Consider the following 17,910-nt stretch of genomic DNA (forward strand, 5'->3'; position numbering starts at 1 on the left):
TGGGACAGCTACACCCATATCAGAGTACCTGAGTTTGAGTCCTAGATGCATTCCTGATTCCAATTTCCTGTTAGTGCACACATTTGGGAGGCCCCAAGTGATGACCCAAGTTGTTGGTTTCCTATGACCCTTGTGAGAGACCTGGACTGAGTTCCTGGCTGCAGTCTGCCGGGCCATGACCATTGTAGCCATGTGGGAGTGTACTGGTGGCACACACTCTCACCCTTTCCTATCTGTCTGTATTCCAAATTATTAAAATTAAAAAAATGCTGTATATATTTTCCTCACACATATACAAAAATATTTTCTTTCAGTAAATGTTTTTATGCCATATTTTTTTTGACAGGTAGAGTGGACAGTGAGAGAGAGAGAGACAGAGAGAAAGGTCTTCCTCTACCGTTGGTTCACCCTCCAATGGCCACTGTGGCCGGCGCGCTGCGGCCAGTGCACCACGCTGATCCAATGGCAGGAGCCAGGTACTTCTCCTGGTCTCCATGGGGTGCAGGGCCCAAGGACTTGGGCCATCCTCCACTGCACTCCCTGACCACAGCAGAGAGCTGGCCTGGAAGAGGGGCAACCGGGACAGAATCCGGCGCCCTGACCGGGACTAGAACCCGGTGTGCCAGTGCCGCAAGGTGGAGGATTAGCCTAGTGAGCTGCGGCGCTGGCCTTTACGCCATATTTTAAATAGGAAACATTAAAGTGTTATATGAACAGGTCCCAAGAAAATTTTATTATCTCACAGAATATATAATATTTCTTTCAAGTGTGTAAACAGTAATTCTTTCAAAACTCGTTCTTGATTTAGATTTGACTTCTCATTTGACATTAGATAAAGTTTCCGTAAGATCCAGATCCAAGTTCAGCAATATCTGGAAAGAAAAATAATCTTTATGTCAAAGACTTCATAGTTAAATAAGTCAGTATAAAAACTGAAAACTTTATCACTGTTGAGAAGAAAAAAATATGTATAACTATAGTACAAAATTACTATTGTACATGTTATTTGCCCATAGTTGTACATGGAATTAGGTACTATTGTGAGTTAAGTTTCAGAGCTTCTAATTTTCTCATTCTTCACCCATTTATTGGGCAACCATTTGTTGAAAAGTGGAATTACATAATGAAGATGATATAGTCTATCACCCATAATACAATAACCCCCTGAAAAACCAGATGAACAGGCAGTTTCCATATAGATTAGTGCACACAACAGGAATGGAGTAGAGTGCTGCTGGAACACACATAAGGAACATGTGTCTTGTTTTCATAATATTGCAGGATTTTTGAGGAGGTTACATAACACTGATAACTGCAGGACAAGTAAAAATTATACCAGAAGGAGGGAGAAGCAGAATAGTTGCAAAAAACTAGACACGAAGAAGAAGACTGTGGAATTATAAATAGTGTAGCCTGGCTTGACAAGAATTTGGCTGTTTTTATTTCATGCTCAGAAATGTGGAATTTCCTGGGAGGTGAAAGGTAGACCAGTGACAAGGGAAATGACTAGAGAAGTTAAATGCCATCTATCAAGTAACAGCTTATGAACTGTTAACTGCTTGGCTAAGTATTTCCAGATGAGTTGGGATTTTTTTCTTACTGTGTCACTACTATACACCTGAAAACCTGATGGTGCCATAGTTTAGTTTTCTTTGAATAGTTTCAGTATGCAGGCTAACAATGTCAGATGGATGGCAGAAGTCAAGAAAGTGTAGAGACAGAAAAGTTGCTTAAGCTTTTTGAGATTTTTAAAAAACTATATAGCATGATGACTAAGGAATAAATATATTACTCATTCTCAATGTTTGTTTTTGCATATTTTATTAGATGCATGTAAGAAGTTCACACTAGCATCTATTAACCAAACATTGGATAGTGATGTCATTTCCTGCTTATAGTTTATTTCAGAGGCCAATTAAATTTAGATTTAACCTAAGTTTAATTGGCACATTTTGGCAACATACCTCATCTAGGTCTCTACTTATATCGGTTTGCATCTCCTCCAGCATCTGAAACAAGTTAAATATAAGTTATCATTGGAATGAGATATTATAAAATGTGACCTTTAAATAATACTATGACTAACTCGCAAATGCCTTAAATAATTTCATAAATAAAGATGGCAGAATAGCAACAGGGAGGCCTGTTCTAGGCTGCATAAACTGATCAGAAAAAGTGGAGAAGGTACACTCAGGGAAAACTTCAGTGGGAGATCCTGTGAAAGCAGTGGAAATGGCATGGACCTCAGTGAAGGGACAAACGTGCAGCAGTGACATGGAGCAGAGAGTTTGAAAACAACGAAGTACACAACAGCCCACTCTGGTGAGCAAGGTGAGTTCAGACTGCACTGGCTCACACCACTGTTGATACAGCTGGAGGGAGAGATTAGTAGATTGCACCATGATTGAGTCTGACCCGGAACCCTCAGGGGAGCTGGGCAACTGCTCACCCAGAGGGAGGAAAAAGAAAGAAATGTGTTTCCCTCTCTCCATTTCTTCCCCTTCCACTCCAGGGAAAAGACTGACATCATTTTGGACATAAACAGGAGAAGCTGCTCTAGCTCTTCCGTGCACACCCAACATCTTAACAGGGACTGTTGGCAGAGGCAACCACAGCAGTTTGAGTCAGTTAGAGGGGCCTGTCCCCACCTTGTCATTGGGGAAACAACAGCTCTGCTGTACACTCCGGGTAGTGGGCAGAGAGGGGGAGCCATCCTCACCAAAGGGAAGTGCCCCATCCCCTCTTGTACCCACCCAGTACAATTGTGAAAGGAGTAGGGCTGCAGCCAGTGGGTACTGTGCATGCTTGTGATCTAGGAATTTTACCAGAGGGAAAAATCCACATTCCTCAATGACTTTGAGTCTGGCTGGGGGGATCAGACTCATTCTGCCCAGGTGAAACACATACAGGCAGTGTCTCTGGGAACCCCCCAGTTTTTCTATGGACCATACAGGCTAGGGGGTGGAGTGGACTCTTGCACTGCTTGACTATGGGATCCCTGGGTGCTGAGGCTGTGAAAACACTGTGATTGGGGCCAGCACTGTGGTGCAGTGGGTTAAAGCCCTGGCCTGAAGTGCCAGCATCCCATGTGGGTGCCGGTTCTAGTCCCGGCTGCTTCTCTTCTGATCCAGCTCTCTGCTGTGGCCTGGGAAATTAGTAGAAGATGGCCCAAGACCTTGGGCCTCTGCACCTGTGTGGAAGACCCAGAAAAAGCTCTTGGCTCCTGGCTCCAGATTGGTACAGCTCCGGCCGTTGTGGCCATCTGGGGAGTGAACCAGTGGATGGAAGACCTCTCTCTAACTCTTTCAAATAAATAAAATAAGTTAAAAAAACCACTGTGACTATGTGAAAGGGGGCAGGATGTAATTGGGGTTCAGGGCAAGCTCTGTGCAAAGCCACACTATTGGAACAACTTGGTTGCTGGGGCAGCTCATTGCATCCATAGCTGTGCTCACAGGGAGGACTCCACAGATTATTCACGACAATGAGTGTTGAGCAAACTGTTGACTAACACCCAGTCATTGCTCAGCTTAAAGGAGGGGAGGTGAGGGAGTGATCACACTAACAGACGTGACCACCTCCCACCTTTGGCTAGTAAGAGGAGAGCTACCACCTTCAATCTGAGTGTTACCCTGGATACTTGCTGCACTCCAGAGCACTTACCAGGGTCCCCTGTACACACCCACCACATACCTCTCACATTCAGGGAAAGCACTGACATTCCACCAAGCCACAGAGGCACAGCTCAAAGATAAAAGCCATCAGAGGGGGAAAAAATTAACTCCTAAAAATAAATGCAGAAATTCAAGAAACAAGAATAAGAAAGACACCATGAACCCCAGAAAGGAACACAACATTTCAATATTAGAAAGTGAAGATGAAGAGATTGATGAAATGTCAGAAATGGAATTTTAAAAGTTAATTATAGGATTACTCAAAAGCAGTCAGAAGCAAATTCAGGAACTAGAGAAAACCATGCATGACATGAAAGAAAGTTTTTCTCATGAAATTGAGATTTTAAAGAGAAATAAAAAAAATTAGAAATGAAGAATTCAATAGATCAAATAAAAATGTAGTGGAAAGCCTTAACAGCAGATTTGGGGAGGTAGCAAAAAGCAGATAGAAGATAAATCTTCAGAAATCCTGCAGTCAGACCAAAAACAACAACAACAAAACCTAAGAAGAAAATAGAAAATTTAAAAATCAGTGTTGGAGATTTATGGGATACTACCAAATAACAAAACATATGGGTCTTAGGAGTTCCTGAAGGTGTGGAAAGAGAGAATGGACTTGAAGGCCTACTTAGTGAAATAATTACAGAAAATCTCCCCAGTTTGGAGAAAGAAAGGGATGCCCAAGTAGAGGAAGCACATAGAACTCCTAACAGACATGACAAGAAAAGATTTTCATTATGATACATTGTAGTAAAACTCTCCACAGTAAAACAATAAAGAAAGCATTGTAGAATATGCAGGAGAGTAATGCCAGATTACTTTCAGAGTATTTTTAGACTGTAGTTGACTTCTCATTAGAAGCCATACAAGCTGGAAGGGAATGGTGAAATATAGTCCAAATCCTAAAAGAAAAAAAAAAACTAGAATACTGTATCCTACTAAGCTATCCTTTATGAATGAAGGTGAAATAAAGTCCTTCCACAACAAACAGAAAGTGAAAGAATTTTTCACCACTCATCTAGGACTTGGGCCATCCTCCACTGCATTCCCAGGCCACAGCAGAGAGCTGGACAGGAAGAGCAGCAACCGGGACAGAATCCGGCACCCTGACGGGGACTAGCACTATGTAATATTAAGGATCAATTCAACAGGAAGATATGACTGTGAGAAATATATACATACTTAAATACAAGGTGCCTGGCTGCCTGGCTATTTAAAATAAATGTTAATGGATCTAAAGTGAGGCAAAGACTGAAACACATAGTAACAGGGAACCAGCACCCCACTATTAGCAATGGACACATAAACCAGACAGAAAATCAGCAAAGAAACAACAGAGTTAATTGACACTATAGACCAAATGGACCTAACAAATATTTACAGAACGTTTCACCTCACAGTGGCAGAATGTGCATTCTTCTCATCAGTGCATGGAGCATTCTCTAGAATACAGCATATGCCAGGCCATAAAGCAAGTGTCAACAAGTTCAAAAAAATTGAAATAATACAATGTGTCTTTTCTGGCCACAGAATAAAGCTGGAAATCAGCAACTCAAGAATCTCTAGATCATATGCAAACACATGGAAACTGAGCAACATGTTCCTGAATGAATTGTGGGTCATAGAAGAAATCAAGAGAGAAATAAAAAAATTTCTGAAAGCAAATGAATATATCATATAAAAAATGGGATATAACAAAAGGAGTGTTAAGAGGGAAGGTTATAGCAATCGGTGCCTATGTGAAGAAATTGGAAAGGTACCAAATAAATGAGCTATCAGTGCATCTCAAGGACCTAAAAACCAAGCCAAACCCAAATTAGTAGGAGAAAAGAAATAATTAAAATTTGAGAGCAAATAAACAAAATTGAAACAAAAATACAAAAAATTGGTGAAATGAAGAACTGGTCTTTTTAAAAATAAAATTAATACACCATTGACACAATTAACCACGAAAAAAGAGGGAGAAGACCCAAATCAATAAAATTAGAGGTGAAAAAGAAATGTAACAACAAATCCCAATGAAATAAGAATCATCAGGAATTACTACAAAGAGCTGTATGCCAACAAATTAGGAAACCTAGTAGAAGTGGATAGATTCCTAGACACATACAATCTACCAAAATTGAGTCATGAAGACATAGAAAGTCATCATTTAACGTGAGCCAGATGTACTTTGCATTACAGAGATCCTGAAAACACCATCAAAACTATAATTCAGTGTGCATCAATTAAATAGCAAAAATACAAATTGAAAACTGGTTGCCATGAGTCTTTATTTTTTGTTTGAACAAATGTTGAATTGTTTTGTAATTTCCCCCAGTCAAAAAATGGTCAAGGCATAAAGCAAATGTCTTAAACTGGGTCAGCTGGGTTTTACCAGCTTCACAATTGATATATTTTGTCACTGTGGGATCCATTTCTACATACCCAGAAGTGGACTTTTACCATGAATGAAATTGTGTGTTTGTACTTGATGTTTCCTGTTACACCTTTGTTGGAGCGGGGCACAATGTGCAGTTTTACGCAGGATTCTGAGATGGAAGAAGAGAACTGATTTTGTTTGATAGTAGTTGCAATTGATAGTTGCCACCTTAATCATTAGACACTCAAGTGATGGCAAGAAAGGTGAACTTCATTTTACAAATCCAAATATTTGCTTCATCTAATTACTTAAAATTGTACATTTTCCTGGCAGTAAACACATTTTGCAAATATTGTGGTAAAACTGCTTTATTAATAAGAAACAATTAAGGATATACTGTTACTGAAGAAAAGATCCAAGAATTATAACTTAACAAAACTTGATATTCTTTAGTGCTATAGGTTTAATATATAAAAATGTTTATCTTGAAATCCTTTAAACAGTAAACATCTGTCTGTTAAAAGTTTATATGTCAACCACTCACTAATGATTTCAGGGGACTAATGGTGCAACAAAACCATAAAAGGGTTTTTAACTACAGTACAGTGAAAATCAACTAGAAATGGAGCCCAATATTTCAAAGTATATCATGTTGTTAGGCAGAATTACTCAATTCCTAAAGCCCAATTTAAATGCAATTTTAAAAGAAACTTAAAATGTTTCAGTTTGGTTAAATTTATTGAGTGAAATACTAAAAATTTGATGGTATAAAATTTATTTTCTTTCTGTGTTAATTAATTATGACATTAATATACATAAGTCAATTAAATTCAGTGTTTTGCCAAATAAAAGCTAAAATGTCATAAAACTGTTAGACCCAAAGGAAAAAGAGAAAATCTAACCATGAACAAATAGTCCACCATGCTGTTATATGAAGACTGCTGTCTTGAAGTTGGTATCATTAAGTTTTCTTTTAGAGTAAGATTTCTATTCAACACTGAGCTATTATTAAAATTTCCAACACAAGTTGACTCTAGGATGGGTCTCACAGTAAGAGTGTTGAGTAAAGCTCTGTTCCGCTGCTTCTCCAGAAGAAGTTTGGTTCTGACCTCTGCTAATGTGACATTAGTCCTGTTAAGATTACAGAAGATAAACACTTAGTATTTTGATTTTCCCCCAAATAATTCCCAAATAACTTGCATTTGAAAGAAACTGGTCATAAGAGTAAATGGAATTTCCTATTACATAGTGTTTTAACAGTGAAAGTATATCAGGACATACCTATTGTACACAAAGGTTTTAAATTATTCAAAATAATTCATATGTTTTGGGGGATCACTAATAAACAGATGATTCAAAAAAATTGAGAGGAAGAAAAATGGCTATCAGTGATGTATGGTTGACCTGATGCCTCTGGAATGGCTCTACTTACGAGATTCTTGGGAATGGCACTGGTATCACTTGCATTTAAAGGATAACTATGTGAGATGATGAACATGTTGATTTTCTCAACTAAAGTCACCTTATCGCTCTATAAAATATATCAAAACCATCATGTTGCAACCTTTAAATATATACAATTAAAAGGCCAGCCAGTTTTGAGATTTAAAGAACATCCTCAAAGACAGTTTCAAGAATTTGCTTTGAGAACCACTGCGCTTTTCACCTGTTTTTCCTATTTCCTGAGAAAAACTAAAGCAATGAGGGATAATTTGGAGCAATATTCTCTAGGGGAGAATCACATAGTTGAGTCAGTGATCAAAAACTCCACAGCACTTGCAAGGGCATTTAGGGCATAACATTGCTACCAGTGCATCAGAGGTGGACTTCGACTTTCTGTCTTCCACACACTTCCTCCAGCTGGCAAACATTTTAATTTGAAACACTCTGAATTACACTTCACTTCTCTAAGTTAAACTTTACCTATTCCACAAGTAGAGTGGAAAACCTAGAGAATCGTTTGTCCTCAAGGCACTTTCTAGTGATAACATCAACAATAACAATGAAGGAAAAGTTAATTTACTGAGTGCCAGTAGTGCTAGGAGTTGTTGTAGTAGTTGACCCCGTGGGTTTTAGTAACAGTCTTCTCTAAAATAATTAGAATAATTAATATTTATATAAACTGTCCTAAAGTTATGTTAATTTCATCAAGTAACATTTCATGAAATTGTCTAGTTAACTCATTTCCTACTAATAACAGCAACATATCTTAATTAAAATTATACCTGATGCATATTAATGAACTTATTTTCTATGCCTATGATTTGACTTACTCATTTAGCTTATTATATAATGTTTTTCTAACTTGTACTTCTTCTAGATACAGTTGCTTATATTTTTCCAGTTCTCTTATCATAGAATCTTCTTGAACAGCTTTCATTTTGGAGAGTTCATATTCCAGTTCTTTAATTCTGAGTTCCTTTTGATTCATTATTGAAGCATTATTAGTCTCTTTTAACTGCTGAATTTTTTCTTTGGATGATGCTTGTTCCTAGAGAAAATTTAAAAAATAATTACCACATGAATAGTTATTGTATACTTGTTTCCTTTAGTTTTGGATCAGTGATTCAGAGAGCAATTTTTAAAAATGTGAAATAAGAAGTTTAAAATATGTACTTTGTTACCCATGAATGAACTATGAATTGTAATAAAAAGTAAATCATTCTTATGTTACTACTTATGTAATACAATAATCAAAAAAGTAGAATCAATTTTAATTTTTAAATTCAAAATAATGTCATATAAAATTAAAGAATATAACAATTTCTATATCATATTTTTCGTGGATTTAATGAGAAATCACATCACACAGTATACAAACTTAATGAGCTGATCTATGTATTTTCCTGAATGAAAGTAACTCAGTCAATAAAGTTGTCTTGTCGACCTTTGATATTTTCCACTAAACAACAATGGTAGCAACAAAACTTGCTGAAAATTCAGTGATTTTTTTTATTTTTGACAGGCAGAGTGGACAGAGAGAGAGAGAGACAGAGAGAAAGGTCTTCCTCTACCATTGGTTCACCCTCCAATGGCCGCTGCGGCCAGCGCGCTGTGGCCGGCACACCACGCTGATCCGAAGCCGGGAGCCAGGTGCTTCTCCTGGTCTCCCATGGGGTGCAGGGCCCAAGTACTTGGGCCATCCTCCACTGCACTCCCTGGCCACAGCAGAGAGCTGGCCTGGAAGAGGGGCAACCAGGAGAGAATCCAGCTCCCTGACTGGGACTAGAACCCGGTGGGCCGGCACCGCAAGGCGGAGGATTAGCCTATTGAGCCGCAGCACTGGCTTTCAGTGATATTGAGAAATAACTGATTTCTTTTATATATAGTCATTATCAGTTTGTAAGAGAAGGTGACATTTCTTCCACGATGTGCTGTCACCTGAATATGAACTGACTGTGGTTTCTGCTGGACAGAATATGAAACACTATTGGGTGACCTTCCTTAGGATAGAAGATGAGATGTGATACAGCTTCCACCTGAGTTTTTCTACTGAAGCTCACCCTTCTAGTCCAGCCCTGGTGTTGTGAGGAAACCCCAGCCAAAGGCAAATCATCACATAGGTGTTCCGACTGCCCAGTGAATTATCTTATCAAACCCAAGCTTCAACTGCTACACGTGTTAGTAAATAAACCTGTGATGATTCTGTTCACCAGCTTCATCTCAGTTGATGCTAAGTGCATAATAAATGAGTGGCCCTTTGACTCTTGACTAAATTGCAGTCTGTAAACAAAATAAATGTTGCATTGAAACTGAATTACTTTTTGGAGGGAGAGAGAGTCAAAGAAAGAAGAGGAGTGCGGGGTGAATGTGGAGGGAGAGGCTGAACCCAGCAACAAGGAACTAAATCCAGGTCTCCCATATGGGTCGCAGGGATCCAGTAACTTGAGCCACCACCTCTGCCTCCCAGGATCTACAGTGGAAGGAAGCTAGAATTTGGTGCCAGAGCCAAGGATCAAACCAAGGCATTCTGATATGGGACATGGGCCTCTTAACTGCCAGGTCATAGACCTGTCCTAGAAATACTGACTGGTGAGATGTTTTGCTACACAGTAATAGAAAACTGATACTAAATATGGAGGGGTACAATTATTTTTTTAAAAAAAGAAACCAAGATCTAAAGCACGTACTATGCCTTCAGACAAGAGGGAGGTAGAAGTTGAAAAGATAGAAGAGTAAGAATGAAAAACAAAAGTACTTCAAAGAGATGTGAGTGGAAGCTTAATGGCATTTAAAGAGATTGACAGGAAGAGCTTCAGGCCAGTGAAGAAAATGACACTAAAACCTAGAGGCAAGAGACTTCTTGCTACATAGTGGTGGAAACTAAAATCGATGTGAGACATAAGCTTAAGGAAGACTATTAAATGTAAAGAAACCAGAATTTACTGCATTAAAATATCTGTGACTCATTTACAAAATCAGTTACCCTCAGACTTTGAAAAATATTTTAAAGAAAATTATTTTTTAATTATAAAGACTCTTTAAAATATCATTTTTTATGAGTCATGGGCAATATGTTCACTAAAATCCTGATGCTAAGCATGTTTCTAAAATAATGACCTTTTAAAATAGCTCACATTGTTTTAGATTTTTATGATCATTTCTGGACCTTAAATTGCCAGCATTTATTTGTTAAAATAATGATTTTGAGGCAGGTATTTTGCACAGCAATTAACTTGCTGCTTGGAATGTCCAAATCCCATATCACCATCTGACTTCTGGCTACTGTAATCATCTAGCTTCCTTCTAAAGTGTAACCAGGGAGGCATCAGCTGTGAATCATGGGCTTGGGCCCCTGTCAACCATATTGGTGACTCAGGTTGAGTTCTGGGACCCTGGCCTTGGCCTGGCCCAGCTTGGGCAGTTGTGGGATTTAAAAAAATATATATATTTATTTATTTAAAAATGAGAGTTACACAGAGAAAGGAGAGGCAGAGAGGGAGGTCTTCCATCCGTTGGTTCACTGCCCAACTGGCCACAACGGCCAGAGCTGCATCAATCCGAAGCCAGGAGCCTGGAGCTTCCTTCAGGTCTCCTATGTGGGTGCCTGGGCCCAAGGATCTGGGCCATCTTCTGCTTTCCTAGGCCATAGCAGAGAGCTGGATCAGAAGAGGAGCAGCCAGGACTAGAACTGGCGCCCATATGGGATGCTGGCGCTTCAGGCTAGGGTGTTAACCTGCTGCACCACAGTGCCGGCCCCAGTTGTGGGATTTTGAGATGTGACCCAGTGGATGGAAAATCTTGCTCTCTCGCACTCTCTCTCTCCCCTTCCCTCCAAATCTACCTTTCAAATGAAAGTGAAAAATAGAAGGTTTTGCACATAAAATATTAAGTGTTAATGAATTACTTTTTAAATAATGTCTTTAATTTACCTTTTTGATTCAAAAGATGCCCTAAAAACTCATTAAAAAGAAATACTGCATGGTCTCCCTTATATGTGGGAGCTAAAGTGAAAAACAAAAACAACAAAAAAGAAATGCCTGTATCAGTATTGCTGTAAATATGCTTTTCACAACTTTGTTTTATATCTTTTTCAAACAAATTGTTAAGAATGGTATACTACTATAATTTTAAATGATATGTGATTATTTTGAAATTCACCATGTTAGTGGAATTGACATATTTTAATTTGATGGCAGTTTATAGTCTTTGTCTATATTTCTGTTGAACCGTGATGTTTTTACTTTTTACTCGTTGAACTCTAGTGGAGCATTAAATCTTTTACTGTAATGTAAACACAAAATTTTATCTCAGAAATTGAAAAATGAAAAATTATATATTTGAGTTTCAAAATATTGTAGGCTTTATTCATATGGAGAGTTTTTTGAAAATTCACATCTGGTATATATTTTTTAAAAAATATTATTATTTAATTATTTGAAAGGCAGAGTTACAGAGAGAGAGGGGTAGAGGCAGAAGCTGAGTTCTTCCATTTGTTTGTTCATTCCCCAAATGGCCACAATGGCTGGAGCTGGGCTGATCTGTAGACAGGAGCCAGGAGATTCTTCCAGGTCTCCCACGTGGGTGTAGGGGTCCAAGGACCTGGGCCATCTTCCACTGTATTCCCAAGCACATTAGCAGGGAGCTGTATCAGAAGTGGAACAGCTGGGACTTGAACCGGCATGCATATAGGATGCCAGCACTCTAGGTGGCAGCTTTACCCAGTATGCCACAATGCCATCCCCTATTAAATTTTTGATCCTTACTTATCTTTAGTTTTTCTTTTTCCATTTCTCTTTAGGTATAAAGCTTAAGTCTGCTCTATAAGACAAAAAAATAACTTGCTTGATTCTAATTACTTTTACACTGTTTCTCTCCTTTTGTTGGACTCTCATAGCCTTTAATGCATGGTCTTATCCACAGATCTCTTTTAAAAATCAATTATTGCTAAAATCGGGTTTTCAATCCTACAGTTGCAGTCACAACTCTTAAGGGTCACCCGGTGCTCTTTCAGTCCTCGTTCTACCATCCTTCTCAGTGACAATGGCTAATAGCAAGCACATCCCACCCTCTGCTTCCCTAATCCCACTTCACTTCTTTTTGTTTTTAAAGATTTATTTATTTGGGACCTGGCACCACAGCTCACTTTGTTAGTACTCCATCTGTGGAGCCGGCATCCCATATGGGCACTGGGTTCTAGTCCCGGCTGCTCCTCTTCCAGTCCAGCTCTCTGCTGTGGCCCGGGAGGGCAGTGGAGGATGGCCCAAGTGCTTGGGTGCCTGCACCCATGTGGGAGACCAGGAAAAAGCACCTGGCTCCTGGCTTCAGCTTGGCACAGCGCCGGCCATAGCAGCCATTTGGGGGGTGAACCAATGGAAGGAAGACCTTTCTCTCTGTCTCTCTCTCTCACTGTCTGTAACTCTACCTGTCAAATAAATAAATGAATAAATAAAATCTTAAAAAAAGATTTATTTATTTGGAAGTCTGAGTTACGCACAGAGAGAAGGAGAGGCAGAGAGAGAGAGAGAATGAGAAAGATTGAGAGATTTTCCATCCATTGGTTCACTCCTCAGTTGGCTGCAATGGCCGGAGATGTGCTGATCCGAAGCCAGGAGCCAGGAGCTTCTTCCAGGTCTCCCACATGGGAACAGGGGCCCAAGCACTTGGGCCATCTTCTGTTGCTTTCCCAGGCCATAGCAGAGAGCGGGATCTGAAGTGGAGCAGCTGAGACTCAAAATGGCACCCATATGGCTTCATAGTGGCTTCACCCACTATGCCACAGCGCCACTGCCCCCCCCCCCCCTTCACTGCTAAAGGGAGAAACCCCTGAATTTTAGTTCCTTCACTTTCTGTTACTCTTTAAAAATTCTCTCAAGGTTCCTCAAATATCAAGGCTTCAACTTACATTGCTTAATCTGTATTTCTAGACCAAGACCTCTTCCCTGGGGTTAGTTATACTTTGGTCTCTTCATTCTAGTTCACTTCTCAACCCCACACTCAGTTTTCTCCATGTGGATTACTTCTGTAGATACCTGGTATTGTACTCTTCTGTTGATTTTGTAAGAGTTAACTTTCTAGTGTTGTTTTCATTAACATTACATTTTGTCTTTTACTATTTTAGGTTAGATTTCTCGATATGAGCATAACAAATTTTTTTTCAAAACCTAAAATAATGTGATACTTTTTTTATTCTATATTAGTACAAACTAATTGTGAGCTGAGTAGAAAACTGGGTTAATGTCAGGATTTCCTTGGAAATGGTAGAGACTAAACCTATAGCAATGGTCTCATATTGTAATACTGGCATCAGTACAAAAAAGTAATACATACAATTTATCCATGAGTACTAGCAGATTTTTTTTTTATAAAAATAGAAAATAAATGTAGACGGTATTTACTGAAAGAATGCCACCACCACCACCACTTTCAACTAGATGTGGTTTTAAAATGCGCTATACTTTCAATTATCCTTGCAACTGTATGAATACATATACATATGAAAACACAGATTTCAAAATGACTAAAAATACCTCATCATTCATTTTCATTTTAGTCATTTCTGTCCCTTTTTGCTTGCCAAGGTGAATGATCAGAATTTCGTCTTTGAATACTATGGCCTTCTCTTTTGCAGAAAGATGTCTCTGGGTGTTGTTTTGCTCTTCTTCAACCTAGAGACACATTTCATTAACTTTTTGGTCTTAAAACATTTGAAAAGAAAAAAATCATAAAAGAGTAAGAGCAGAACCTAAGAAAAAATAAATGTTACAAGAAAGCAACCTACTAAAGATTTTCTTGTCACTTGAATTATTCAAAATTTTTAGAAATATTTATGTACTTATAAATCAGAATACAGGGTGGAAGACACACACACACACACACAGACACAGACACAGATTTTTATCTGGTTCACTCCCCAAATGGCCGCAATGTCTGGGCCTGAGTAGGCTGAAGCCAGGAGCTAAGAGATTGTTCCAGGTCTCCCACATAGATATAAGGGCCCAAGCACTTGGGCCACCTTTACTGCTTTCCCAGGCACATTAGAAAGGAGCTGGATCAGAAGTGGATCAGCTGGGACTCAAACCAGTGCCCATATGGGATGTCAGCACTGCAGACGGCAGCTTAACCTGCTGCCCCACAGCACCTGCCCCAATTATTTAAATTTTAATAGGAGAAATGACAGCCAAATTCTTCAAAGCAAAAATACTTCTTAAGTACAGTCACATGTTATCATAAATGAAGTTATTTATAAAACGTTTTGCTAGCTTCACTATAATTTAAAAGCCATTTATAAACTATTTATTTAACATAAAATGTCTACATTAACACGTGAGTGACTAATCTCAATTCACCTTTTATTGCTTCATGCAGGAAGCATGTACTGAGTCTCACTAGGTGCCGTGATTTACAATCAATAATTTTAGCAGTAAATATCATAATTCATCTTTAGGATAACAATTTGTGTTATGTTAAATCTAAATGATATCTTTTTTAAAAAAAGATGTATTCATTGATTTGAAAGGCAGAGCATAGAGAGAGAGAGGAAGAGACAGAAAGAGACCTTCCATCTGCTGGTTCACTTTTCAAATGACTGCAACAACCAGGTCTATACCAGGCCAAAGCCAGGAACCAGGAATCAGGTCTCGAATCATAGGGATGACAGGGACCCTAGTACTTGGGCCCTCTTCTGCTGCTTTTGCAAGTGTATTAGCAGGGAGCTGAATCAAAAGTGGAATAATGGCCGGCGCTGCGGCTCACTAGGCTAATCCTCCGCCTAGTGGCTCCGGCACACCGGGTTCTAGTCCCGGTCGGGGCACCGGATTCTGTCCCGATTGCCCCTCTTCCAGGCTAGCTCTCTGCTGTGGCCAGGGAAGGCAGTGGAGGATGGCGCAAGTCCTTGGGCCCTGCACCCCATAGGAGACCAGGAGAAGCACCTGGCTCCTGCCTTTGGATCAGCACAGTGCGCCGGCCACAGTGCGCCAGCCGCGGCGGCCATTGGAGTGTGAACCAACGGCAAAAGGAAGACCTTTCTCTCTGTCTCTCTCTCTCTCTCACTGTCCACTCTGCCTGTTAAAAAAAAAAAAGTGGAATAATGAGGATGGGGACCAACACTCTGTGTGGGAATGCCAGCATCTGCAAGCAGCAGCTTAACCTGCTACATCACAACACTGACATTAAAGTTTATATAGATATAGATATAGATATAAATATAGATATAGATGTAATGATATTTATAAAGAATAAAGCAAAGATTAATTTACCTGATTCAAGTTATTTCTTATAGCCTCCAATTCCATTTCTAGTGTTCTGAGGGTCAGTTCAAGTTGTTTCACTGTCACTTCCTTACTACATTGTTCTTCTTTCCTTCTTAACTGCTCCCTAAATTTTTAGACAATGCATGAGCATTACCTGTTCTATTTTACTTGTTTTAAGGTAAATATACAGTTACATATACTTATCTTAAAATTCAGTTTGTTAGAAACTAAAAAAATCATTTTGTTATCATGATCTTAGTATGTTTATTATAATGAAATGTCTATGTTCTCAAGTATCTTTACTTTTTAATTTTCCTGTTACTAATTTATCATTTTAATCTCTTCCAAAGGCAGATATACTTGAAAGGTAGTGGTGAAAGAACGTTCTGATAATTGATAACCAGTTTATCAAAAGGAATTTTTAAGTAAAGTTACAAGTCAAAAATTACCTTTTCTTCACATATTCCTAATTAATTTTGATTTAGGAAAGATGATTTAAATTAATGAATCTTTAATGATTGCTATTTATAGTTGTATGTAGTGGTTAGAAAAAATTAATCTTCAGGAAATACATGTATCTCTAAAAACGATTTAGTTTGAGACACTACCTTCAGATTTCTTTCACAAAACTTTGATTACTGTTATCCAAGAGTAGGCTCTTGGATACTCCATACATTTTATGTATCCTTCTTTTCAGTATGTTTAGCTCATATTGTTGACTACAGTGTAACCTTGTAGGAAATTTAAAAATTCATTTTGGAACAAGAAAGGAGTTAAGAGTCCAAGCTAGATATCAGACCCAGGTACTCTGATAGGGGAGGACATCTCAATGGACATCTTGTCTGCTGCGCTTAGGCTTGCCCCTGAAGGCAATTGTTAAATGGAAAGCATCTTGTTAAGTTTTCCCTGTAGCCATGGTAAGAAATAATCACCCACAACCAGTTTTAAATCTCTTCAGTTAATTAATGACTACTAGCCTCACTCCCCAACTAATGAAGTCAAATTTTCATTTCTGAAAGATGGCCTGTCAGAGATAAGCCCTCTCCATAAATGTGTCACAAAGGTCAACCAATCTCGCAGCTGGGGGCTGTAGGATACACCAGGTTTAGAGAGTGAAGTAAGGGCAGACTGTGGCATCCCATGCCACTGGGGATATAGTGCATGAAGGAGAACCTAGCAGGCCGAAGACCAATATCACTGATGAACAAGATAAAAAAATTCTCAACAAAATACTATCATGGATGTGCTAACAAATGTGTACAAAATAGGCCATGTTTTCAAGTAGGGCCTAGTCCTAGAGTGAATCTATTGCAAGGTTAAAGGGATAACATATACCAAATTTTGATACATGCTACTAAGTTACCCTTCAAAAGGACTTCCCAATTTTATTTACCAACACTCTATGAAAATGTTTTTGTCCTCATATTTGCTTGGTTATTGTCTTAAAAATAAAACATGCGTCAATATGATTAGGAAGATAATATTTAAATATTGATTTGTATTTTTATTATAAGGCAAGACTGAAGATCCTTAGTACATGTGCAGAATTTTATATTCCTTAATATTAGCCCAAATCAGAATTAGTTTGATAGGACAATAACGGTCATCTGTAAAATATTGCTGCAGGCTCACCCATTATGTTCTTCATCCTCTTTAGTAGGAAATTGCTGGTGATCAGTTTTTCCACTCTCTCTTTGTTGAGTTAATGTACCACCACCACCATGATCATCATCATATGGGAGGTTTTCTGATGTTCCCATTTCATTACTTTTGTGTGTCTTTCTTTCTTGTTCAAACTTTAATGAAAAGTTTCATATTAAGTTACTCCTTGTGCAATAAAAAACATTTTTATGGATGTTACTATTTGATTATTAGTTTTATCATGATTTCAGTCAATGAAATATTTTTGGTTTACTTAGTTTCATCAATACATGTCATTGAAGTTTTTGTAAATTTTTGGTTTCAATTATTCTTGAATTTTCAAAACTTCCAAATGGGGCCCCTCTTAATTTTACTGTTTTATTCCCACCCTGTCTAGTTCTACTATATTATAATATCCAATAATGACAGTGGCTAAAATATTATATAATACTTTGCTTTTTTCTGCTTAAAATATAACAAGTTAGAAAGTTGTCTGTACTTATCAAAGGTCCCATGCTAGAAATTGTGACTCTTAGTAAGC

At 38.4% G+C, this 17,910-nt stretch overlaps 1 protein-coding gene across 1 annotated transcript in view; it reads right to left on the reverse strand.

Moving 5' to 3' along the window:
- Nucleotides 1–705: 705 nt before the first annotated feature.
- The window catches only part of LOC103348607 (ankyrin repeat domain-containing protein 26), a 33,520-nt gene continuing 16,315 nt past the window's right edge, over nucleotides 706–17,910 (reverse strand). Inside the window, exons 5-11 of the mRNA XM_070064911.1 lie at nucleotides 17,361–17,524; nucleotides 15,735–15,852; nucleotides 14,007–14,144; nucleotides 8,310–8,527; nucleotides 6,939–7,167; nucleotides 1,965–2,009; nucleotides 706–872 (exon numbers count right to left, since the gene is read on the reverse strand). Of these exons, the coding sequence (XP_069921012.1) occupies nucleotides 819–872; nucleotides 1,965–2,009; nucleotides 6,939–7,167; nucleotides 8,310–8,527; nucleotides 14,007–14,144; nucleotides 15,735–15,852; nucleotides 17,361–17,524 (966 nt within the window). The 3' untranslated portion in view covers nucleotides 706–818. The remainder of the gene's footprint in view (nucleotides 873–1,964; nucleotides 2,010–6,938; nucleotides 7,168–8,309; nucleotides 8,528–14,006; nucleotides 14,145–15,734; nucleotides 15,853–17,360; nucleotides 17,525–17,910) is intronic.

The sequence above is a fragment of the Oryctolagus cuniculus genome, chromosome 19 (assembly GCF_964237555.1).
Source record: "Oryctolagus cuniculus chromosome 19, mOryCun1.1, whole genome shotgun sequence".
NCBI classification, from domain to species: Eukaryota; Metazoa; Chordata; class Mammalia; order Lagomorpha; family Leporidae; genus Oryctolagus; species Oryctolagus cuniculus.